Here is a 24793-nt window from a genome sequence, read left to right on the forward strand (position 1 = left end):
GCTTAACTTCACATACTTGCCAGAAGAGTGAGTATAAAACCTATGCCTTCTGTATTTAGGCCAGGATCTAAAAGTTTTCTAATTATTAGAGCACTGAAGTGTTGTTTGTTTTTTTTTTTAATTAGAAATACTAATGGCAAGAAAATTTTCTCCTTTTAGGAAAGTACTTGCTCAACTGAAGAAAGAAATTATGAGGTTTCTTCCAGCCTTCTCTTAGCAGTTCTGTCTTTGAAGTCATCCTCGGTGGCTCTACTTCCTCAAATGCAGCAAAACAGGAGAATTCCCAGGTCCAGCACAGGCCAAGGTCTCATCCAGGAGATGACTCTATGAAATGTCTGAGAATTTTACAGAGGAAGCCTTTGAGGGCTGACAGGAAATCATAGGTTAAGGATTCTGTATGAGAGGCATGGCACTGAATTCCACATGGGATGAAGCCATACAGCTTACTGTAAACAAATGGTTATGGTTCCTGTCAAGATCAATTTTTCATCTCCATAAAGCCCAGTTTAATAACATGGCACAGGCATTGCTGAAAAACGGGAATATCAGCTTTCCAACAATTTCCCCAAACTGAAATAGGATCCGTTTTGGCAAAAAACAGTACAGTTGTCTACCAAGAAAAACATTTTAGGTAGGTAGTTATATAAGCAGCAAAAATAAATGTTTTATAAAATTCACCCACAAGGACTTAGAAGTATTAAAAATCCCCCAATAATAATTAACCAGATTTCATGAAGTATGGAACAGCCAAAAATAATAACCAGTACAGCTGAAGGAGGTGAAGTCATTTCTTCTACTGCACTCCAAAGCTTGACCACCTGGAGAGATTAAAAAAATATATCCAAATAATTAATTTTCCTAATATGGGCACTGTGAAAACTTCTGTCTCTTAACATGACTTCATTCGGCCAAAGGAATGGAATTTTATGCAGGCTTAATATGTTTTAGAAGTACTTGTTTCTCTGGCACAGCAGCAAATCCTTGGGAAGCCAGATAAAATCAAGGAGCATCAGCTTTTCCTTTGGAGCCAAAAAAAGCTGATATTGTCTCCTGAAGAGAAAGAAACCTTTTAAATGAAAAGGTAATATTAGTACAAGATCAGGTCCATAAATAAATTTACTCTGGAAACTGAAATTTTCTGAACTTCTGAGTTTCTAGAATTGCTTTTTTTTAGATAGTGGAGCAAGAAGCCTAATTTAAGATAAAGCTTGGTGGTTTATTTCCCCAACAGGACAAAACCAATCCTTGAGTCAAAACCTCATCTTTGGATCTGTGAATATTGATCTCTCATTGACTCTGTTAATATCACCCTTTTAGTTCATTGACCTAGACAGTCAGAATTTGAGTGTTCAGGGCATTAATAATCCAACACAGACATTTAATGAGAATTAGAATCTGTTCAGCTCTTTTTTCTGCTTTTGATCAGAATGTCTCTGTTGAGTAGAGAAAATTATTAATCCTATCTGTGGCCTGAAATGTTTCCTCAATCCTTAATTTTGCAGAGCCTCATTTCTGTTTCAGTATTGCCTCCAGCTCTGAGATGCCGGCACAAGAAGGACCCGGAGCTGTTGGAGAGAGTTCAGAGGAGGCATCAGGATGATCAGACGGATGGAACAGCTCAGCTGAGAGGAAAGGCTGAAAGAATTGGGATTTTTCAGCCTGGAAAACGCTTCAGGATGATTTAATTGCAGCCTTCCAGTACCCGGAGGGAGCCTACAAGGAAGCCGGAGAGGGACTATTTACAAGGGGCTGAAGTGACAGAACAGTGAGGAATGGCTCCAAGTGGATAGAGGGTAGGTTTAGAGTGGATATTAGGAAGAAATTCCTTTACTGAGTGAGGGTGGGCAGGCCCTGGCACAGGGTGCCCAGCTCAGCGGTGGCTGCTCCCGGATCCCTGGCAGTGTCCAAAGCTGGAGAGGGCTTGGAGCAGTCTGGGATAGTGGAAGGTGTCCCTGCCCATGGCAGAGATGGAATGGGATGACCTTTAAGGTCCCCTTCCAACCCAAAGCGATCTGTGTTTCTGTGACTCTGAAGTTCGGATGCTCGCTACATAGGGATGCTGTCTAGTGCTGCTGACTAAGAATCACAAAAAATGCAGTCTTTTTTGTTAACAGAAAACAGAGCTTTTTTTGGATATCGATATAAGGGTTTTCCTCAGAAACTTCGCGAGCACCTCTTTCCTCCGGGTTTGTGCTGACTCCCTGTGGTCGTTGTGGTGATGGAAACACAACCTGTGAAGCCGGCACCACGACCGGGAGCGGGAGCAGCAGCGCGCTGCCTGCCGGCCCTCGGGGGCAGGGGCGGAGAGGTTTAAAACATAAACACTCCGGGTGTTTAATGCCGGACGGAGGCGATCACGCCTCACCGCGGCCGCGGCGGGCCCGGGGCGGGGACACCCGAGCGACGCCGACGGGGAGCGGGTCCGTCCCGCCCCGTTCCTGCCCGTGGTCCCTCCCCTTCCCCCGGATGCGGCCGGGATGGCGCTGCCCACACCGCGGTACCAGCACCTGGGCTCGCGGGGGCCATTTCGGGACGTGTACGAGCCGGCCGAGGACACCTTCCTGCTGCTCGATGCGCTGGAGCGGGACGCGGGCAGGCTGCGGGAGGCTGGGTAGGGCAGGGCCGAGCTGAGGGGGGATTGCTGGTGTTAGAGCCATGAGGGAGTGTCCAGACAGGTGTGGGATGGGGAAGGGACTGCAGGGATTGCTGGTGTTAGAGCCGTGAGGGAGTGTCCAGACAGGTGTGGGATGGGGAAGGGACTGCAGGGATTGCTGGTGTTAGAGCCATGAGGGAGTGTCCAGACAGGTGTGGGATGGGGAAGGGACTGCAGGGATTGCTGGTGTTAGAGCCATGAGGGAGTGTCCAGACAGGTGTGGGATGGGGAAGGGACTGCAGGGATTGCTGGTGTTAGAGCCATGAGGGAGTGTCCAGACAGGTGTGGGATGGGGAAGGGACTGCAGGGATTGCTGGTGTTAGAGCCATGAGGGAGTGTCCAGACAGGTGTGGGATGGGGAAGGGACTGCAGGGATTGCTGGTGTTAGAGCCGTGAGGGAGTGTCCAGACAGGTGTGGGATGGGGAAGTCTCACCTGGAGTGACTGAGGGCACTTGGCTTCTTCAGTCTGGCAAAGAGGGAACCTCATCACTGTCTGCAGCTTTCTCATGAGAGGTGGCAGAGGGACCAGCACTGATCCTATTCTTTGGGATCTGAAGGAATGGCCTGAAGCTGTTAGGGTGGATATCAGGAAAAGGTTCTTCTCCCAGAGGCTGGTGGGGCACTGGAAAAGGCTCCCCAGGGAATGGGCACAGCACCAGGCTGACAGAGCTCAGTAAGTCTTTGGACAACACTCCCAGGGTTGCACAGGGTGGGGTTGTTGGGGTGTCTGTGCAGGTTGGACTGGATGATCTTTGTGAGTCCCATCCCGCTCAGGATATTCTGGGACTCTATACTTCAGTGTGTTTGGGAGGTCAGCATGTTCTGTAACACTGTCTTGACCAGTTCTGTCTCGAACTGTGACAAACAAGTCATCCAGACTGTTCTCTCTTTAGAGTCGAGATCTGCCTTGAAATAGGATCTGGATCTGGCGTGGTTTCAACATTTCTGGCTTCTTCCATCCTGGGACCCAGTGCACTGTACATGTAAGTGTAACAGCACCTAAACTGTTGCGTGCAATAACAAAGGATGCTTAGCCCTCTCATACATAGTTCTCATTTTTGCATTTAAAAAACTATTCTGAATTCTATAGACACATAAATCAGAGCTGAGAGAGCCCGTTGAGCATTTCTGAGCTTAGGGTGCAGCCTGAATTATTTACTTCAGGTTCTGTAACAAATGAGTAGTGCTGTGACTGGAAATCCACTTGCCCATTTCTCAGACAAATTGCTAAGCCTACACTTGTGTTTGCTGGGTTTAATTCTTGTGGGTTCCTTTCTACTCAGAATATTCTGTGATTCTATAAGCTAGCTTGTGGTTCATAGGGTTAAACTTTCAGGTACTATAGCCTATAACTTACACTTTGTATTATTTCCTTTTTAGATGCACAGATATCAACCCCATGGCAGCTTACTGTACCAAGGAGACAGCTCTGCTTAATAATGTTCACCTGCAGCCTGTCATTACGGACTTGGTAAGAGAGAGGTTTCAGTAATATCTCTTTTATAGTTTGTGTAATTTTTTAATACTTATTGGAGATTGTGGAGTCACACAATAGTTACGATTGGAAGGGACCTCTGGACATCACCCCCTGCCAAAAATCCCCCAGCCAACCAGTGAAGCTCTAAAATTTAAAATTAAGCTCTAAAAATACATTGTATTAGTTAAAAAAAAATAAATCTGTTGATATCATTTGGAAAGTGCTGAACAAGGAATTCCATAGTGGTCTGACGTTATTGTAGCCCTTTGTCTGAAGTTATACAGTTCTTGGTTCTCAACCTTTTTTGATTTAATTAGAACTTGCATCTGTTACCTTTAGTGTCTTACAACATTTGATATGGAGAAAAGCTAATTTTTCTCATCTCTTTCACTCTTTTATATATTTATAAAAGGTGGTGTAGCTAGGCCACAATAAATGGAATTTAAAATGGCTGAGCAGCTGCTCTACGTAACTGTATTTTTACAAATCATTTGGATTCTTCATGTTCGTACAAAGAAATGCCACACAATCATCAACTTCACCTACAGGTCAAAGGATTATCCCCAAGATTAAATGGGAAGGTTGATCTCCTGCTGTTTAATCCACCATATGTGGTGACACCTTCTGAAGAGGTAGGAAAATGTTGAAATACACAGTAAAAATAGTATTGCTACTGTCTGTTGTTGTGACAGTTCTGTCATTCTATATTACGACAATCTTTGCTTTCCTTCTTCCTAGGTTAAAAGCCGTGGAATAGAGGCATCCTGGGCTGGGGGCAAACAGGGCAGAGAAGTAATGGATAGAGTTTTCCCATTAGTACCAGACCTGCTTTCACCAGGAGGATTATTCTACTTGGTCACAATTAAAGAAAATAATCCAGGTGGTCACTGTCCTTGGACATTCAAATGTGCAAACCAGGTTTATGATTACAGCTAGACCAAAAACGGAAGCAAATTTATCAAAACTAAGAATTACCCAAGCTAGTTTGGAAAGTGAAAGTCTGTGGGACCCCAGCAGTTCTGCAGGAGTTCAGTTCCAAGTCTGAAAGGTGGATTAATTAAGTCTGAATTAATTAATGACACCAGGCCAGTTCTTTCTTATGTCAGAGAATGGTGGTGTTAACTTAAAAGGCTTAGTGGGAAATGTAATGTGTTTCATGTTACAGGTGTAGAGGAAAGATGTGGACTTGTTCCTTCAGATCTAGTGCTTAATGGCCACAACTGATCATGTAATGTCAAGTTTCTTCTTCACTCCTGATTTATTAGGCAGCTTTTGTGAGAAGATGCTACAAATTTCACCTTCTCCTACAGTTTAGCTTCATACAGGATACCAGCAAACAATACTGAACTTCACTTTGTAAATGGTGAGCTTTATTTGTGCTCAGTGGGAGATTATTTTACATTAAAATTCCCGTCTGAAAGAGTTGGACGACCGAGTTTATAAACTTAGTTTTACAGCTTGATAGATGTCTTAGAACTATCTTATAGAACCAATTTCAACTCATTTGTAAACACTGCACTTTCCATTACAGATGAAATTCTGGAAATAATGAAGAAAAGTGGCTTAAAAGGCACACAGGTACTTTCCAGGCAAGCAGGACAAGAGATGCTGACAATCCTCAGATTTAGGAAGTCTTGATAACTTCTCTTCACTTACCAGGTAATAGGCATGAAGAAAATGGAACACAGAGTTGTCAGTTGGTAAACACTGAGGTGAATGCAATCTGCCCTCTGTTAATGGCAGGAACTTACTCATACAAGCAAAACATCAAGAAAGAAATTAACCCAACAACTGAACTAGGGAATAAAATACCAATGGGTTCATAATAATCTAATATTCTCTGACACAGCCAATGCCACACACCAGAGAGTCTCACTTTTACAAGCCATGCACATGCATCACTTTTAATTTGTAGTCTTCAGTTGTCCTTGGTCAGAACTGGGGTCATTTTACGCCATCAACATTTCCAAGAAACTGCAAGTTTATAAGCAGCAGTATTAAGATATCCTTCTGTTGGTTTAAAAGGTTCTTTCCTCTCCCAGGATCAGCGTTCTCAGCATGGATCACTTGGGCCATGATTAAGCACCAGAGTCTTCCACATCCCTCTGACCTTCAGAGAAGAAGAAAGAGCCTGGCTCAAATACACAGATGTTCAGAGTTCACCACAAAAGCATTTGGAGGGAGTTTATATCAGTGCACAGATAGAAATACCATGGCATTTTATACAATGCAAAATGTGAAGGTAGAGTTGTTTCACTTGTTCTCACATAACCTGTCAAATACTTTGCTGCTGTATTACTCAGGGTGCTGAACTTTTAATCTCTTCCAACATATGAAGATGTTCCAGCAGCAGACAGGGAGGATTCTCCAATTCTTCAATCCCAAAAAGGCACAACAGTTCTGCAACTCATTGAACACCTTCCTTGAGCTTCAGAGAAGACTTTTCAAGGAATGATGGAAAAATTTATTTTAGTAATTGTACGTATTTATATTGCCATTGGGATTTTTTTGAGGAGTGCAATTTTGCAAATAGAAATGGAATTTTAGTCCTTTTCACTTTTTTCCCCCCTATTTTATGAAAACACTAATGTAGTTTTTGTGGTGTACACTGGAGGGTTTTCTGGGGCTCTCACTGTTTAGTCTGTGGATAGCTTTGCAACATACAAAGCTTAAGTAAGTTGGCTTCAACTCCCAGCTTACTTTTGACAAAAAAACCCAAAACAAGTTTAGAAAGGGTAAGATTGAAGTGCATTAAAGAAGAAATTTCCGTCATGGTTCTGTTGAGACTGACTTGCAAGACTTTTGTTTGTGTAATGCTCCTATAAACATTATTTTGATATTTATAATAATTGGTGTATTTTAGCAGTGCTTTATCACTGGAGGATACTGGGCACAGTCCAGTCCTCACATGAGTCCAAATTAGCAGAGCCTCTTCAGAAACTGGCCATTCAAAGTTGAAAGTGGGATGATAATTAGATGTGGTTAAGCTAAATTATTGCAGATACACTGTCAAATTAAGGATAATATGACTGCAGACTGGACCTAGAGCTTGTAGGATTTTCACATTTCAAACTCAGGGTTGAATGCTACCAAAACCTTTGGCCATGGTTCAAAAGTACTTTGTCCTCTGGTGCTGGAGTCCTTATCTAGCCAATTACTGAATATTTCTCAGTTATTATCATTACCATCCTCCTCAATTAAATTAGGAGGCTCTGCTATGGTCATAAAATAAGACCCATTATCCAGGGTGCACTGAGCACTGCTTTGCTTTCTGTTTTTCACCTCTAATGTTTAATAGCTACAGACAGGTTTAATTATGAGGCCACATCTTATTGTAAATTTGATAATTGCTCTGAGCCAGCATTACCTGAAGAATGTACAGGAATATCCTTTTTATCAACGTGGTTGGAGAAACCTTTATTGTTTGGGCATTGGCAAAAGAAGGTGATCCTGAGGGTTTAAAAAACATCTGCCCTTCTATGACTCATGGCTCAGCTCACAGAACAATGAACAAAGCTGCAGTTCTCTTGGTTTTTTGAAAGACGCTCCTGCAAGCGAGGTTTTGATTTTACAAGAAGCAAGATAGCAGAGAGGAGGGATGCAAATCAGGATTTTAAACTTTGTCAGTGCTTCTGCATGACTACTTCAGCATCAATCATTTTAGAAGTTGAAAAAATTCACTATTCACACAACAATCTGCACTGTAAGAGATGATTGTTTCTGCTGCTTGTTCTCAGCATCTTTATAAGGACAAGTAATTTGGATTTTGTGTTTCCTTTCTCAGCGTGTCTTTAAGATTTTTTTCCCCCCTAAATATTTTTAAGACACTGGAGCACTTAGCTGAACCTTCCCAAAAACTTCTGCCTGAGCAAAGTTTCTTCATAAAGTTAGAACCAAACTGAAGGCAAACAGGAATTTTGTATATAGCAATTGTCACCTCTGCTTATGATGGAAATGCTTACCAAAGTCTAAATTACCAGGATTATTTTCCCAGAGTAATGTTTTGGAGAAAATAATGGAATAACTTTCTGAAATGTTATGTTTGGATTTAATTATCTGTCAAAGATTCTTGTGTTCAGATGGAGTGTGTGACGATCAGAAGAATCTTACTCATGTTTGTGAGGAACTGAAAAAGCCTGACAAAAATTCCAATCCAGCCTAAATGGGAAGTATTTATGGAAGAAAACTCCTTGAGTGTAACTGCACACACAACAGGGCTCCACTTGAGCCAAAACACTCTTCCCACAAATTGTATTTTTGTGCACTGAAGACACCTGGTAGCTGCATCCACAGCTGGCTCCAAGAGAATAATTTTTTTTTCAGGGAAGTTTTTCTCTTGTTGAGACTTAATTACCATCTTGAGCCATTGTATTTTTATGGTATCATTAAGATACAAATGAGATCTTTCGCTCTCCAAATGGTAATTTAGATTTTTTTTTTAAGTTTTGTTTTTTTTTAGTTTTGGTTTTTTTTTAGTTTTGGTTTTTTTTTACTCAGTACTTGGATTTGAGATGCTGCAAGGGTGTAGTTTCACTTTAAAAGCACGTTTCAAGGGGTAGTAAATGCTAAATAAATATAAAATAAGCATTTGTCAAAGTTAGGAATGAGAGTCCTAATCTGTATAATTAGAAAAGGGAGATGCAGAAAAAGGTGTCACCAGATGGGCACTGATGTGCACTGTCTGTAGTAACTCAGTGACTTCTTTGCTGAATCCAAACACATCAGGTATTTTAAAACCCTCATTCAGTGCAATTGAATTCAAAGAACTAATTCATTTTAAACACAGTTCTATGTGTTGGATGCAGTTATTTTGGAGGAAGAGGTTCCAGAAATAGGGCATGAAATTCAGACCTGAGGATTGCTATAAATAGAAATTTTCTTTACCTGATTCAGTGCCCTCTGTCATAGCTGTTGCTACTTCACTGAATGCAAGTGAAAAGAAAAACCCAGCCATAATCTATGCAATGTTCTTTCTGTCCCACCTCACTTTTTCTTCCTACACGTCCACCATTCTATTTCAGGGTTGCATTTTTCCTGTTTGCAGGAAACCACAGAGTGACACACAGTGTTCTGAGAGTGGGCTCCAGGAAGTCTGCTGAAAACTACGTTTTAACACTGCATGAAGGAGGTTTTAATGCCTTAAAGGTACAGCAATGTTCCCTTGTCCCATCATCAGCTCCTTGCCTGTCACTGGTGATCACAGAGCTCAGGATTTGCTGCTGCACTAGCCAAGGTGGCCCCTGCAGCTTTACTCCTGTAATTAATTTGCTCTATTTGGGATGCAAGCTCCTTTGTTTTGATGCAAGTCCTTCACAACATGAGATTGTTTGCATCTCCCCACTTTTGCCTCAGCAATTTCTGTTTTAGGATATGAGCTAAGCCTTGTTAAACCAAAGCACACACCTTGAGCTGTGTTCTGAATTGTAGGCTGAGCTTGGGTGCTCTCCCAAGAGGGCTCAGTTCATTCAGTCCAGATCTGGTTAAAGCTCCACTCGAGGGTTTGTTGCCTGTAAAACACTTCCCCAAGTGCAACCATGGGTATTGTAACTATTGGATTTGTCTTGAGGTAATGACAGGCTTCAGAAATAAGGGAAGGGAGGCAGCAATTTAAAGCTAATTATAGAATTACAGTGAGAAGGTGTCAATTATTGCAGTGAAATCCAGTGCTGAATTTGAGCTATTTTGTACGCTGGAGGACAGATTAAAAAACCACTTGAGGCAAACCAATACACAAACCCCTCCTAAGAACCTGTAAAGTTCCTAAATACTTTTCTTCCAGCTCTGAACAGAACTACTGAACAATATCCTCAACTGAGCTACAGCAGCTCTCTGTATTCCAACTCATCCTGCCCTCTCTGCTACCTGAGATGTGCATTTGGATATGAAAGAGGTGGCCTCTAAGACCACATGAGCCACAAATTCCAAACTCCTTGTAAAAAATGTGGTGGGATGAGGGGAAAAAATAAAAAGCAGAACTGCCACAGATTCCCTCTCCTTCAGCCTATGCAAATAACAAATGTCAAACCCAATTATCAATATCACTGTGGCCTGACAGTTGTGTGTACTTGATCCTACTGCATCCTGGATATGGATGGAACTGCCTTGATTCAGTTAAAAAGGTAAAATGGCACCATTACTAAACTTTACATATTTGCTTCATCTGGTTCTGCATCAGCTTCCACACAAATCCTGACCGATACATTGATTTTGCAAATCTGCTTGTGCTGTTTCATACAGAATCATCCACACAAGGAAATTTTACAAAGGGTATGTTTATTTTTAGTCTGCTTTTCCATTTCACAACATAAAGCACTTGATCTTAATGTGCTCTGACCTTCAAGTGACTGCAAATGAGAAAATAATGGTTCGTAAATTAATCAGTCAAGAGGTTGCCTGAATTTATCATTGATCCATCCTAAGATGTCAAGACATCAGGAAAGGAAGACATCTGAGATGTCAGAATTCAGGAAAAGAAATGTGTAAACAATGAAACCCACACTTGATGATAATTTTTGATGGGTTGATGTTACTTGCTCAATTTGCATGAAGTCCCCAAGGGGGAGGGATCAAACTGTGACCTTTTTGGATTCTTCCACATTACAGAAGCCATCCCTGAAAAGATCTGAGGCCTTGGATAGCTGCGAGATCCTGTACCTACAAATCATTTACTGCAGTGTTAATATGCACAACAGTCATTCCAGCTGGCATTCACTTGGAGCAGAAGGCATCTTTAGGGAATTTCTGTCACCATGAAGTAACTCAGGAATTGACAGGAAGCAGAGGTTTTGTATAACCAGTCCTGAAACAGACTTCAGTGTCCTCGCACAGATAAATCAACCAACTGATTCAATATCTGATGTTACCTTAAGCTACAGCAGCAGCTCCTTAATTTTTCCTGTCCCCATTCATTTCTTCTGCCTTACATTACATCCCTCTGTGAACTACCACTTTCTTAATCCACTTGATTGGTAAAATAAGAGATCATGCATAAAATCTATAAAAAAGGAATACCTTTATTTTTCTTTTTTTTAAAGAGACTTTTTTTCATTACCAAGTGAAAACTTTACAACGTAAAGTATTTCTCTTCAGTATTGTTTTAATATAAAAACTTAAATCACTTAGTCTGGTCTTACTGTTCCTACAGGAAGTATTGTGGCACTGCAGGACCCAGGTATCTTCAGCCTCACTCTAGTATCGAATCATAAGTTCATGACTTTTTTTTTATTTTAAATAAAACCATTTCTGTGGCAACTCACCATCAACAAAACATTCCTAACACCAAAACAAAAATAAAGCATCTTCATTAGACCAAAAGAGACTAAACTCTAACAGCACTGTTACAGTGAGAAGCTTTGTTAAAATAAAAATATTTTAAAAGTTGGACATGACTTTAAAATTGTACAAAGACAACAAGCACTCAAATTACACAGAGTAAGTAGCAGTGAGCACAATGTGAATGCAACAGTGAGCCTCGCCTCTCTTTATATGTAAATCTAAATAGAGATTATCCTTGCCAAATTTCCAGCTTTTTTCCCCCTTTTTCCTGAAAACCAGCTCATTATGCTGCAAAACCTAACAGGGAGCTTTGTCTTCAGTTCAACAGAATTGCTAAAAGGGGCTCTGGCTAAAACCAGCTTTTCTATCATGAGAATATCCCATACTGTGCAGAACAAGTTTCTCTCTCTGTTGAAAAACAGATTTCCCTTTCATTATGCTGAATGCTTCACCTTCCCATGGGACCTGCCAAATTACAGGCTTCAAAATAATTAAAAATTTTGAAGCTTGCTAGTATTTTTTCAAGAACACGCATGCTGAAATTATCATGGTGTGTCCATGTAAGGAGTCACAGAGCAGAGAATGCTCCTGTTTGTATTTGCTCTTTGAAAGTGTTGTTTCAAGAAAAACACTTGGGACAAATTTTAGCTAATTTTGCTAAATTAGTCTAGGTATTGGTTAAAGAGGAAAATATTTCTTCTTTTAGTTCTATTTTATTATTATTACATTTAGAGTTCCAGTATATTCCTAAAACCACCTGGCAGAAAGTATCCCTTAGAGCTTGTCTCTACATTTGGATGTAAAGTGAAACGCTGACATTGTTACCCATCCTCCCTTTTAAGAGTTTTCTTCTTTACGGGAAATACATTCTTACACAAGAAATTAAACCCCCATGGTGACTGTTCAGAGAACTCCATCACAGCCTCAAAACTAGGATTTAGTTTCTCCTTAGGTTTAGATAGATGAGAAAACTTCTGCTGTAAATCTGCCCTGAGATCAACAGCAATTAAAAGAAAGTTATGTTTTATCCAACTGCAGCTATACTGGCAGAATTATGTTCTGAATTTGAGTATTTGCAGGAGTCTGTTTCATGACAGAATGCAACCACTTACTCATATTGTCTTGAAAAATGTCATGATGATTTGGGTTATGTTCATGATTCTAAACTTTTTCATTTTTTCTAGATTACCTGGAAGTGCTTTATTTTTCATAGCTTTACCCCATTATTAATGTTTGTTGCAATGGATCAATGTCTTGATTTTCAAAAAAGCTTGAAAAGTATTGTGGCATTATTTTTAAATGAAAATATCCTATTATTAAGACAGCAGTGTCCTGCAAATTTAGTGTATTACACTTGCCAACTTTTTTATTTTTATGTAAAACTGTAACTTTGAAAGCAATTTGATTTTCTTTTTTTTTTTCCGTTACGCAAGAGCCTATTTAATATTCTCATGAAGCATTTCAAAATGTCTGTCAGTCTGTCAGTCAAGGGAAGAACATACAGCATCTAATCCTATATAAAACTGTTACAGGGTGCAGTCTGGAAAATCCCATGGTAGCAAAAACTGAGTGAATTAGCCCAAATTTCTACCTTTTGACCATCACATTTCTCTAGCTGCTTTTGTTTTCTCAATGTCTCATTATCCTCCATTTGCTTCAGTGCTAAGATAGCATTGCTGAGGTTTCAAGTGAGATTAAAAATTAAAGCAAGGATGTTGTTTCACTGTAAGGAAGCAGCAGCTGTGAGAAAATACTTTCAGTTCTTGTCAGGACAGAAAAGGCTATTGGCAGTTTACCTTTCACTTGGCTTCAGAAGATTTATTAAACAGTTCTAGCCCAAGGCAGTTAAGGATTTTAAGATAAACCCAAGCTTGTGCAAAAAACCCCGATATTTAGGAAGGCATATATTGATCTCTAGGATTAGATTAAAAAGGTGCTACTGTTATTTCTGTCTGAAGTCCTAGACCAGCAGTGGGCTGAGCATCTCTGGACTGATGTACATAGGTAAGAAACCATCTGTTTTTTATTTTTGTCCATTTATTCCAGCAGGTTTCACAGCAGGACATGGAACACAAGTGCATTTCTGCAGACTCATTGCACAAAAAAAAATAGTTCTCACTATGTATGTAAGTCTCTCTCAGCCCAGCAAAGGAGACTGCTTTAGATGGAGATGGGGAAATAGCTCCAAACCCCAAATAATCTGGTTATTTTGTCTCTTTTCAGGAATTTCTTGGTGTTGCTGTAAATAAAGTGCTGTGAAACTCTGCTGGGGCAAGGAAGCTGGACAACTGGCTCCACCCTTGCGAGTTAAAGCATCCTTATGACATTGTACCCATGGAGAGGGAGGATTCCTGTGCTCCCAGGAGATGCTTGGCAGCTCTCTGGACCCAGAGCATCTCCAGGAGATCTAGAGCAGGCAGAGGTCAGTCGTATTGCAGCACTTTACACAGCACTCCCTCATTTCATGCAAAACCTTCATAGAACACTCGTGTCAGGTGAACTATTTGGCATCATCATTTGGAGTAGCTTAGTAACAGTTTACTAGACTTTGGAGAAAGTTATATTATTGAAATTCTTCTATTTTCCATTTTGGTTTTTGCCAGTCCAATAGATGTGGCCATGGCACAGAGTAAGAAATACAGCCCAGGTCTGTAATTCCAGTATAAATTCTAAGTGTATATGCCTTCCTACTTGTGTTTACAAGTACTGTCAGTAACTGCTTTAAACACTATTTAAATCACTTCACTCCCTTGACTGAAAGGCTGATGACAAGGCCAGAGGTGTAAAGGACCTTCAGGGAAAGATGCAGGAGCCCTCTTCTCATGTGCTCAATAAAACAACTTCCCAACTCCTCGATTTAGTGCCTGTACCATCCCCAATTTAGATTTAGCTTAGTACTGCTAGTAGGGAAAAGGCATTCATCTTCTCTGCTAAGAATTTGGTCCAGCATAAGTTTCATTTGACAGCAGCTGCACTGCAAACTACACTCAGTTATTGGTTTGTCTACTCGGCTTTCAAATATCGGCACTGAAATGGAAGGGGGCATGTGAGACCAAGACAAAGGAATAGTGATTTTAGAAAAGCAGACATGGCAAACCTGCAGAACTCCCAGCCTTATAAGAATAGTGGAGTTCAGAGGTCAGTACAACAGACTGGCTGGTTAAGCTGGATAATGAATACATCCACAGTTGCACCAAGCGGCGTAAGAGAGAGTTCTAGAAGAAAAATGTTTCCTGTTTCAAAACACGAACCAAGCTTGAATAGAAAGTTGCAATAGTTCTCCCCCAACAGAGCAGTGATATTTTAACTAACCATCCTAGAGCTTCTTGCATTTCAAAGGTGCAGCACCTCTTCTTGGTCACTCAGGGACAGAATACTGGACAAAGCAATCCACTGCCATGAGTAGCAATCCCTACCACACCGTTTTCTTAGATGCAGTGTGAGGGGGAAGGTCCTCCATTCAAGTGCCTTTTCTCAGCCTCAGTTAGAGCTGGACTGAACAGAGATCAGGTGTATGCCAGGGATGCTCCCTACATTCCTCATGAAATCTACATCAGTGTAGCTCTGAAGTCCACAGCAGGGTTAGCAACAATCTGTGGCACACCACTAAGTTCAGGAGTAGATTGTCATTTCTACAAGAATACAAAATAGCTTGTAAAATCAATATGTAACACTGTAAATATGCATGAATATAAAAATAAACCACACCATCAATATGTAAAACTTCACAACAAGGATGAAAACAGTTCTCTTCTCAACGATCTTCAGTGTTGATGAGCTGGTTCTCATTGTCATGGCCATCAGGCAGATAGGCTTTCCTTAGCTGCTCCGACTTGGGTATGGAGCTGCCGTTCTTAACGTAGCGGGACAGGAAGGCTCTCACGGAGGGGTGATCCGCCTTCTCCAGGGGGATATTGGCTTCCAGGCACATTTTCACAAAGTCCTGGATGACGCTGCTTTTCTCTGTCTGGGCAGTGCTGTTGCACTGCAGGGAGGCAGTCAGAGTCCTTTGCTTCTTCCTGACGTTCTGCTCCTCGAACTCCGCCTTCCTCTTGGTGTGTGTTTTGGACTTGAGGTGGTCGTTGATGGCGGACTTGCGGACGTGGTTCAGCACCACGTTGCAGGAGGTGCAGAAGAGCTTCCCCCCGTCCTCGTGCAGCTCGCTGCCGAACTCCGTCACGCGGTCCTGGGGGGTCACGTACAGAGCGGTCTTGGAGCGGTTCCGCGACGGCGCCGACTTCACCCCGAACCGCTCCATGGCTGCCTCCACCCGGGCAAAGCTGGGAAGCAAAACAAATGTCACATTCAGTATCCAGCCTGGCACCTGCTGACACCCAAAATGTCAGTAATTACACCTAAGACACCTTTGTGACACTCTTACTGAAAGGCTTCTCATTTGGAAGTTCAAAGCAATTGGGAGAATGAAGTTCCTTGTGGGTCAGAGTAAAACACTTTTTAGTTTCTCAGCAGAACCCTCAAAACTCAATCTGTTAATCACTTAAAGTCTAACAAAAACACTTTTTGCTTTTCTTGAAGAAGCGTTTTTATTCTTTACACTTTAGGACAAAGGGTACTTTCTTCTTAGCATTTTCAGCATATTTGACAGTTTCTTAATTATGTTGAGTCAGTATTTTTCTGTGTATTTTGTCCATACCAAGCAAGAAAACCATTACTGTCATTTATAAAAGCCAGTAACCCCCAGCAAAAAAAGAACCCACCCCAAACCAAACCAAGCAAAACAAACAACAACAAAACAAAACCAAACCAAGCCAAAAAAAGCCCCACCAAAGCAAAGCTTTGCCAGCACTTGTTTGGAAACAGCCCTGTTTTTTAAACCACAGCTGTTAGATTGAACCTGAACTTCTTAGAGCAAATAGTTTTGTCAATGCAATTATTGCTGGAACAGCATAATGGGAACATAGAACTGCATATATTGCCATGCAAAATAAGAAACTATTTTCAAAGAGGTTTAACACAGCTCTGAACTAGACCATGTCACCAAAACAGGCAATAACCCAGTTAAGTGCTCTGAAGTCGACCAGGACCTGTATCCTTTTGTTGTTGAGGTATGGAGTAGCTACTGCAAATCTAACCTAAAGATAATTTAACTCCATTTTAATGTTACCTTGAAGGCAGGTAATAGCTCTGTTCAGATTTGGTGTTTTCTGAGCAAAATTAATGGTCATCACATTAACTACCCATTTCCTTAAAAAAAAAAAAAAGACCCCAAAGGCAACAATGTTTCTTCTAAGTACCCAGATAGTTTAGGGGGGGATGTACTTCTCTATACTTGTTTTCTTTTGTTAATCAGTTTGATGGTGCAACATTAAAAAAAAAAAAAAAAAGGCTGAATACAGTTTCTGCTGTCCAGAATGGTTTTTGCCCACCCTGGAACTAAAGGATAGAGAATTCTGTCTTCAACATTGTCTTTTTTTTTTCTTAAGCCATTGCTACTTTAAGAGATTACAAGCTTCTGCCAAAAAAAAAAAAAAAAAAAAAAAAAAAAAAAAAAAAAAAAAGGAAACCAAGATCTTGGTATTGGCTACTTTCCTAGTGAATTTTTTTGCTCTCACTGCGGCTTTGCAGAACAGTAAGTCTTGGACTACTACAAAGATAAGTAATCTTTATCCAGCATCAATGTAACCTTCATCCTTTTTGTTGCTCTATACATGAGTTTCCTAAGCAACCATTTCCTGAAATGAAGCAGAAAACTAGTCCCAACCCAGCAGAAACTTGTTGCTTTGGCTTCTGAAAGGCTAAACAAAAACTCCCCCACCAAACCAGGTGTTGCAGTCCTTCTGCAGCGAAATCCTTCGGGATTCTGAGAGCAGCTGAACACAGGACTTTTGGTAGGCCTATTTTCTGGGGGAGAGGTGTCAAGTTTTGGCGTGGTTTCCTTGCAGAAGGCTGCTGCCTCCCCAGCTCGGGGTGCCCGGCGCACACGGATCCGCTCTCCGAGACACTCCTCGGCTGTGACCGCTGTCACCGCACTCGGAGCCGCTGGGTGAGGAGCACGAGTCGCCATCTCCAAGCACCGGGCGGGTTCCGCCCGGGGACCGAGAGCAGAACTCGATGCGTTCCTTGCCCGGGTTTGCTCCGCGGGCTGCCGGCGCCGTGTGGCCCGACCGGGTTAAACGCGCAGAGCCCGACCCGGCACACCCCAGGCCCCGCGGCCGCGGCCCTTCCCCGCAGCCCGGGTGTTTCCCCGGGAGGCCCCGTAGCCTCCTCCCCACGCGCGCATCCGCGCGGGCCCCGTGCCGGGCACCATTACCCGCAGCGGCCGCGCCGCCCGCCCGCAACGGGGACCGCCCCGGGGCTCCGCCGCCGCCGCTCCGCGCTGGGCCCCGCCGGGCCGGGCCGGACGCGCCGCTCCGCCGCTGCCTCACGGCCCCGCCCACCCCTCCTGCCCGCCCTCGCCGCCGGAAGTCGCTAGCTGATTGGTTTTCCGCGGAGATGGGCGTGGCTTACGCCCAATTAAGACTGCCGGAAGGACGTGAGAGCGCTGATAGAGGCGCGCGTCGGCCAATCAGAGCGCGGGCGGCGGCGCGCAGCGGACGGGGGATCGGGCAGGAGGCTGCGGAGGAGGGCGTGACAGACGGGGAGAGCAGCCAGTGGAAAGGCGGAACCGAAGTAACGACGAGACTTTTCCACCAATCGCAGCGCGCTTCTGCCAAGGGGCGGAGGCAGAGGAGAGCGGAGCGTTGATGGGCAGGGCAGGGCGACCAATGAGAGCGCGGCCTGCCGGGGGCGTTCCCGGACGCTGGGCGGCGCGGCGGGGGTGGCTCTTCCGGCGCGGCGGGGCGGGGGCGCTCGGTACGCGCGGGGCGGCGGGGCCGCCATGGCGGAAGACGAGAGCGACCAGGAGTCGGAGCGGCTCAGCGAGGAGCTCGAGGCGCTGGCGGCGCCAGGGCTCCCGGTGGGGCTGCCCGCTCTGCTCCGTAGCCAGTACTACTGCCGCCGCTTCTGCCAGGTGAGCGCCGTGGCGCGGGGGGCAGGGTCGGGGTCAGCGGCGGAGGGAGCCGGGCCGGGCCCGCCGGGCCGTGAGGAGCGGGGTGCGGGGCGCGGCCCGGCCCGGGGGAACGGGGGCCGGGCCGGGCAACCAGGGAGGCTCCCGAGGGGAAGGGAAGGCGGCTCCCGGAGCGGGCAGGGACAGCCGGGGGCGGCTGCGGGGACACGCGTGGTGCCGGCGGTGCTGCGGACGGAACGATTCTGGCTGGCCTCGCCTGCGCGGCAGAGCGAGACAGAGAGGCAAGAAGGGCCTGGGGAACAGTTCTCGTCTCGCTGAGCGAATAGGACCAAGGTGTTTTATGATTTTTCGGTTTTTGTGCTTGGAAAAGCAGCGTTTTCTTGATACGGGCCCGGAATTCTTGTGCTCCTCTCAAGCCCTTTAGGTGTGCCTTGCAAAGTAACAAGCACCAACAGGTTGCTTTTCCTGGCTGTTTTCACTAGCAGGTGTGGATGAACATTAGTTACCTCTGGTGTATTCCAGCCACGCCACTTGCTGCTTCCCAAAGCACAGCCCGGAGGTCATTTTATATAGAATTGCTTCATTTCATCAACTTTTTGACTTACCTCACAACTACAGTTGTTTTCTGCCATCTAAAGAAACGTGCTGCCATGTTGTCACATGTTGTTCCTGTTTTATCGTTCAGTGAAACATGCTGTTTGAAATTTTATTTGCTGTTATACGTGTTTACAGTAATCTTGGGGGGCATTCTGCTCGCTAAGCCCGTAGGTTGCTTTTTGGGGCTCTTGATCCTTACATATTTCTTCTATTTTATGATCTGTCAAAAATTGCAGAGCCAGTAGAAGGAGAAGCAAGTGTTTTTGGAAGTCTGGTGTTTTCTACAGCTGTAAGGAATGACAACCATGTTTGATTATGTTGGCTGGTTGGAAATACGTTTACTTTTGCTTAACCCTGAGGGTTTTATCTTAAATTTTTCTCTGTGCTTACTCGATGTTGAATTTATTGTGTTGAGGAAGTGCAGAAAAAGTGATAGCTTTGTGTACTAATGCCAATCCCAGGGAAAGGTATGAATTAGTAGGAAACAGAAGAGGACAAGAGCAGGGGAAGAATTTTCCTGTAAATAGTTGTATTGCAAGTATTTTATGTGTTATGTATCTAGTGTTGACTTCTCCTGTGTGGTGTTTTTTTTTTTTTTTGTTTTGTTTTTTGTTTTATTTTGTTTTTTTTTTTTTTGTGTAGGGAGATTGCCAAACCCTCTCCCCTACTTTGAGTTGATGAACTCCCCAGAAAAGCAGACAATGTTCTGAGTATGTGAAGGGCTCTGCTCCTTTTCTCTTAAACTTTCTTTTTAACAATGCCAAGTTTAATTAATCCTGATGAGAGTAAGTTAATATATTAGTAGTTTGTCCCCAGGGTTTCTTTTTTTCCTGCTTGTTTTGTGTGAATTTGGCCTGGTGTGAACAGCAGTCATGTGCTTGCTCAGGGTAGTCAGTGTTTTGTTTAAGCATGTTTTTAGTAATGGGTTTTTCTACTGATTTAACTACACAAACGCAAGATCCTAAGGGGTGTGCAGGTGTGAAAAGCCTGTAACTGTGTGGCATTTATGGAGTGATAACAAATGAAGTTGTATGTGCTCCATGTGAGCTCATTTCCCCTCATGGGATTGATATACATATATATATATATATATATATATATATATATACTTAAATATAATATATTTATTTGTAATATATATTTGTATGTAATATCTGTGTGTCCTTTTCTGTCCAGATCTTCTGAAGGATGTGTTTGGCTGCTGTGCAGACTGAGCCTTTCCACCTCACTCCACTTCGCACTAATAACACAGTTTTGCTTGTCTTCTTATTCATTTGGCCCTTTTGAATGTCCTAGTTTGCCTCCTTTGTTCTTGGTTTTGTCAGATGTGGAATAGCAATTGTTGAAGTAGTTGTATAGTGCTGGTGCTGTGAGTTTGGACTCCCCAAAAGAAACGTTGTTGTTTTCAGAATAATAACCTCTGAAAACACATGGCTGTGCTTTGCACATGGTGCTGAAGCTTGCTGTCACCTGAAAATAATATTGTTTAAATTGCTTATAGTTAAGCTGATGAAGTCTGTGATGATCTCTCAGGAAGAAGTACAGGAGAAATGAAGCATGGTGTAAATAAAGCCTTTTTCAGTCTTTAGATCTGTTTTCTGTACACAGAAAAATCCTACTGATCTTTAAGAGAGTGGCTTATAGCTTGAAATGCATTGGTGTGCACATCTTTCACCCTTGAATGATGTTAGAAAGGTAAAAAACTGCTATAAACAGCCAGATTCAGTTCTCTTGGGGTCTGGAGTATTGTAGCTCAACTTCACTTTTGGATCGATTTAGTACCAGTTAAAAAAGATGAGATGTCAGGATTATGATAGCATTTTCCATAAATTTATGGTTAATCACAGTTTAGTGATGCAAGGTACAGTTGGAATGTGGCATCTTGAAGCCCATTTGCAGTTTTGGGATCCGTGTCTTGTAGGCGTTTGTGGTCGTAGAGAGTTATTATAGCCTGAATCTTTCAAGGCAACATGGGATAAAATGTTTTCTTGGAATGTTATTTGAGATTGATGACATGGGCAAAGCAGAAATCAAGCTTTCTGTGGCAGGAAGGGAAAAAAGACAGTTGGAAGATGAGTGAAGTGCCCAGCTTATGGATCTTGCCAGCTGTTTCTATGTTACTTTCTACAATTTGCTCATGTGGCTTTTCTTCTCATTTGTGGCATTCCAAGCCCACTTGGATGTTGGGAAAAGCAAATCTGCTGTTCCCAGCTTTGGCAGACAAAAGAACAGCGCATCTGTAACTACTTGGTAAGTTAAAGGCATTTGAAAGGTGGTACCTAGAAGAAACTCCCTCATCCTAAACATTTGGAAGAGTTTCAGCTTGTGTTTGTATGCAGAATTTGAAATTCTTTCATGAGGCTTCTCAGGGACCGTAACCATTGAGAGGTTCCTGTGAGACTGAAATACAGATGATGAAGGGCAGTGAAAACAGCATAGATGGTGATTTTCTTTTTTTTTTTTTTGTATGAGGGTTAAGGGGAATACTTCTGTGATAAGAATGATGAATTTCCAATTTTACTTGGCTTAAACACAGACTTTGTTGGCAAGCTGGAAAATGGATGTAGCTTCCTTCATTGCACTGGAAGTGGGTACACAGGATATTTTCTCCTAACATTAAATACTATCAAAATATTACAAGTTGCTTCCAGAATTTCTGTAGTTGTCCTCAGGGCTGCATAACTCTTCTAGATGTTATTTTATGTTGTTGGTACTGACTGGAATAAGCAGCAGGTGAGTTCATCTCAAATAACAAGATGATGCTGTGAGGGTAAACACTCCTCGATCTCTTCTTCCTGTGGCATCAGCTTACAGCCTTCCAGGATGATCCCAATCCTGAAAGAAACATTACCTCCTTTGCTTCCATTAACTGGTGGAAAAACAATTCTTGGGCTTATAAAAAAGTTAACTAGTAAAATATAGTAACACACCATAGAAGATAGTGTTTGCTGGGTTTATTTTAGCAGGCAGAAAAAGGCAGGGAGGGGTGTGTGACTCAACTGTTGTTTGTCTTGCTTTGTGGTTATGGAAATAAAAAAATATACAGCTTTAGATGTTTGTTCTTCTCACTTCGGGGTTGATACCGTTTCACACTTTTTGTGCCTAAATTTGAAAGTATTTACTTTTGTCTCTTACTCTGGACTTCAAATTAATAGTGGCTAGGTGTTTTTATATTAAAAACAAAACAAAAGAGCTGCAAAGAATACCTCCCCAAACCTTTAGGTTATGCCAGACTTCTATTTTATCAAACTTTGGACCTTTGGGATATTTGATCTGCATACACCATTTTAAGGCTCAGCTACACATTTAAGTCTTGCTCACGTGAATACTAGTGGTGAAAAGTGATTTCTTCAGCATCCTTGAAGCTTATTTCTGTGAAGAGGCAGAATCTATAATTTTTCACCACCTATTTGCTCGTGTAATAATTTGTGGTGCTGATGTTTTGGGGATTTTGTGCCTTCCTGAACAAATTTGCTTTATCCTTGTTAATGGCTGAAATTTTAAGGATGCTGTTATAAGTCATATTTGACTTTTTTCATGTTTTTGAATGTTGATACCGCTTGTCACATGAAAGCTTGCAAAGGGCCAATCATACATTCCAGTAACAGAATTTCAAGGAGTACCATAACTACTTGAAACTATATAAATTCAAAAATTAACCTGTCATGGTGGTTTTTCTACATGTGGGACTGATGGAAACCAGTGTGTTCGGTTTACTCATTGGTAGTTTAGTGTTGTGCTGCTTGAGATTCTAGTGAATTTGTGTTTAAAAGGAAATCCTTATGAAGCAGACGTGGCAAAACCATGTGGTGTTTACTGCCAAGTTGGATCCCAAGGTGAGCTTCCAGTTGTGTTGAAGATTTACCTGTATGTGCAGCATGGTGTCCTTGGCCTGGGTTGGGTGGTGCCACTCCTTCCTCTGACACTTGCTGGGAAAACTGCAAAGCTTTTATAATGCAAAAACTATTTAATATTTAAAAAAAAAAAAGTTTATCATGCAAAACTGGGTAGTAGTGGGTGAAGTGCACTTGGCTCCTCGGTCAGGTCATGAGCATTCACAATAGCAGTTGATTTGCAACCTCTTTATCTGAAGATTGACTCCTCCAGGCTTCCAGTCTTCAGTGCTCTTGTCCTTAGCATCATAAAATCTTTTCTTATTCACACACTCAGGGTGGTTCTCCTCAGCTTTTGTGCCTGCTGTCCTTTTAGCTTTATCCCGGGAAATGATCTCCCTGTTTTACAAGTGGGATTAAGGAGCTACTGTTTTCCAAAAGAAACCTTTGTGCATTTGTGCAGTACATCGTAGACTTTTCTTGATCTTTTTAGCATCTTTTTACTTCTCTGAAACTTACCTCTTTGACACTTTCAAACTTTTTGGTATTGTTACTTCTCCAGGTTTTAATGCTTTTTTTAAGTATAGCTTTTCGATGAAAAAAAACCCTCGTGATTTTCCCTTGGAAAAATGCATCAGGATTATAACTTAGAAAGGAGTTGTAGGTTTCTAATACCTAAAGGAAGGATCTCCATTGAGTGATGCTTCTGTTTGCTAGCTTTGCTGCTTGAGCCTGTGGAAGTTAGAGGAGGCACGCTTTAGTGCAGGAGGTGATGCAAAAATGCAAAAGTTAGGTCCTTTTGTTTAGATGAGGAAAAGAAGTAATTGTGCTTCTTCACTGATGCACCTAATAAGTTGTCTTTTACTGGTTACCAGTGATGTGGATGTGAGCATTTGTGTGTTCACAGGTTTGGCAGCCCTCGCTTTTGTGTGTGAGCAAAACAATTCCTTTCATTAGCTGACTTTGGTTTGGGGGGTGAGGTGCTAATCAATTGATGAGGAGGAATATTTCTACTTTTCAGTCTATGTATTTTATCTCTCAGCCATAAATCCTACACAGGAACACTTACTACAGTGCTCCAGTCAGCCCAAACTGCTTTTCTAGAATTAATGTATAGTTCTCACTGTTGTGCAAGTGACAGACTATAAACATACATGACTTTTTGGCTTGCTAAATGTAATGGGCATATGGTACCCAGTTTTGGGAATTGCTGTTGCCTCAAGTGGGCTGAGGAGATGGGTGAGATTTTGGTGATTAAGAGTAGGGGGAAAGCATTTAGCTTTAAGGTAGAAACTTGTCTCATAGGATGCGTCATGCTGTTGCTGGGTGATGTGTTTTCTTTTGCCAGAAGTGTGATTATGTTTGCGTACTCCTTATGTAATATTCACATGTGAATTGCAGCAAAGCCATTGCTTAACATATTTTGGTATAAAGCTGTTGTAAAATACTACTTAACATGTAGAAGTTTATAAATTACCCTAAAATCATAAGGCTTTTCCTACTCTCTATTTGGGTAGTAAAATCCTGATTTGTAAGGACCTTGTTGGCTTGTGTGTATTTGGAAATAAAGCAAAATGCTCTTCATCCACTGAACAGGCTCAAAAGACAGTTCAAAAGCTGTGCTTATTTCTTGTGATGTTTCTGGGGAGAGTAAATGTAGTATTACTGAAGTTCTAGATCTGAACTTTGGTATCTGAGCTCCTCTGGTATTTCTGCTGCTCAGGCAGCTGTGGTAGGTGTTGCTTTTAGTTATGGATTCTAAGTTTCGGGAAACATTAGTTTTTCTAAGCTTGTCCTTTTTGGGTTTGTCCTCTCATGTGACTACCCTTACACAGGTTTATTATAATGAATGGCAACCATTGTATTTGCCAAGAAGCTTTATAGTCTGAAAACTGTAAAGAGAAACCTCACAGAATTGTTATGGTTTTAATCCTGTGGTGACTTCACTTTTAAATCTCACGAGAAGCTGTGGGAATAACTTTGTTTGAAA

At 42.3% G+C, this 24793-nt stretch overlaps 3 protein-coding genes across 4 annotated transcripts in view; 2 read left to right on the forward strand and 1 right to left on the reverse strand.

Moving 5' to 3' along the window:
* The first annotated feature begins 2477 nt into the window (after positions 1 to 2477).
* On the forward strand, positions 2478 to 6939 carry N6AMT1 (N-6 adenine-specific DNA methyltransferase 1). The gene is made up of 7 exons (XM_062511208.1): positions 2478 to 2611; positions 3548 to 3637; positions 4035 to 4125; positions 4680 to 4763; positions 4870 to 5011; positions 5663 to 5790; positions 6174 to 6939. Exons 1-6 carry the CDS (start codon positions 2478 to 2480, stop codon positions 5767 to 5769), a joined length of 648 nt encoding a protein of 215 aa, XP_062367192.1. The 3' UTR covers positions 5770 to 5790; positions 6174 to 6939.
* Positions 6940 to 11124: 4185 nt separating this feature from the next.
* On the reverse strand, positions 11125 to 17770 carry CGGBP1 (CGG triplet repeat binding protein 1). 2 transcript variants are annotated; one of them, XM_062515296.1, is made up of 2 exons: positions 17678 to 17770; positions 11125 to 15686 (listed from the first exon to the last, which is right to left on the reverse strand). In XM_062515296.1, exon 2 carries the CDS (start codon positions 15662 to 15664, stop codon positions 15161 to 15163), a length of 504 nt encoding a protein of 167 aa, XP_062371280.1. In that variant the 5' UTR covers positions 15665 to 15686; positions 17678 to 17770; the 3' UTR covers positions 11125 to 15160. The 2 variants fall into 2 exon arrangements, with proteins under 2 accessions (XP_062371280.1, XP_062371279.1); XM_062515295.1 differs by lacking the exon at positions 17678 to 17770 and adding an exon at positions 17183 to 17509.
* Positions 17771 to 18205: 435 nt separating this feature from the next.
* Positions 18206 to 24793, forward strand: part of ZNF654 (zinc finger protein 654) — a 30463-nt gene continuing 23875 nt past the window's right edge. Inside the window, exon 1 of the mRNA XM_062515297.1 lies at positions 18206 to 18376. Coding sequence (XP_062371281.1) covers positions 18245 to 18376 — 132 coding nt within the window. The 5' untranslated portion in view covers positions 18206 to 18244. The remainder of the gene's footprint in view (positions 18377 to 24793) is intronic.

Source organism: Cinclus cinclus, chromosome 2 (genome assembly GCF_963662255.1).
Source record: "Cinclus cinclus chromosome 2, bCinCin1.1, whole genome shotgun sequence".
Classification (NCBI taxonomy): Eukaryota; Metazoa; Chordata; class Aves; order Passeriformes; family Cinclidae; genus Cinclus; species Cinclus cinclus.

Bases quoted from the DNA above. Each gene is read 5' to 3' on its own strand.
- N6AMT1 (XM_062511208.1), top strand. From the start codon at position 2,478: ATGGCGCTGCCCACACCGCGGTACCAGCACCTGGGCTCGCGGGGGCCA. The intron at 4,126-4,679 runs GTAAGAGAGAGG...CTTCACCTACAG, and splicing joins AGCCTGTCATTACGGACTTG to GTCAAAGGATTATCCCCAAG. The intron at 5,012-5,662 runs GTGGTCACTGTC...TTTCCATTACAG, and splicing joins AATTAAAGAAAATAATCCAG to ATGAAATTCTGGAAATAATG.
- CGGBP1 (XM_062515296.1), bottom strand. From the start codon at position 15,664: ATGGAGCGGTTCGGGGTGAAGTCGGCGCCGTCGCGGAACCGCTCCAAG.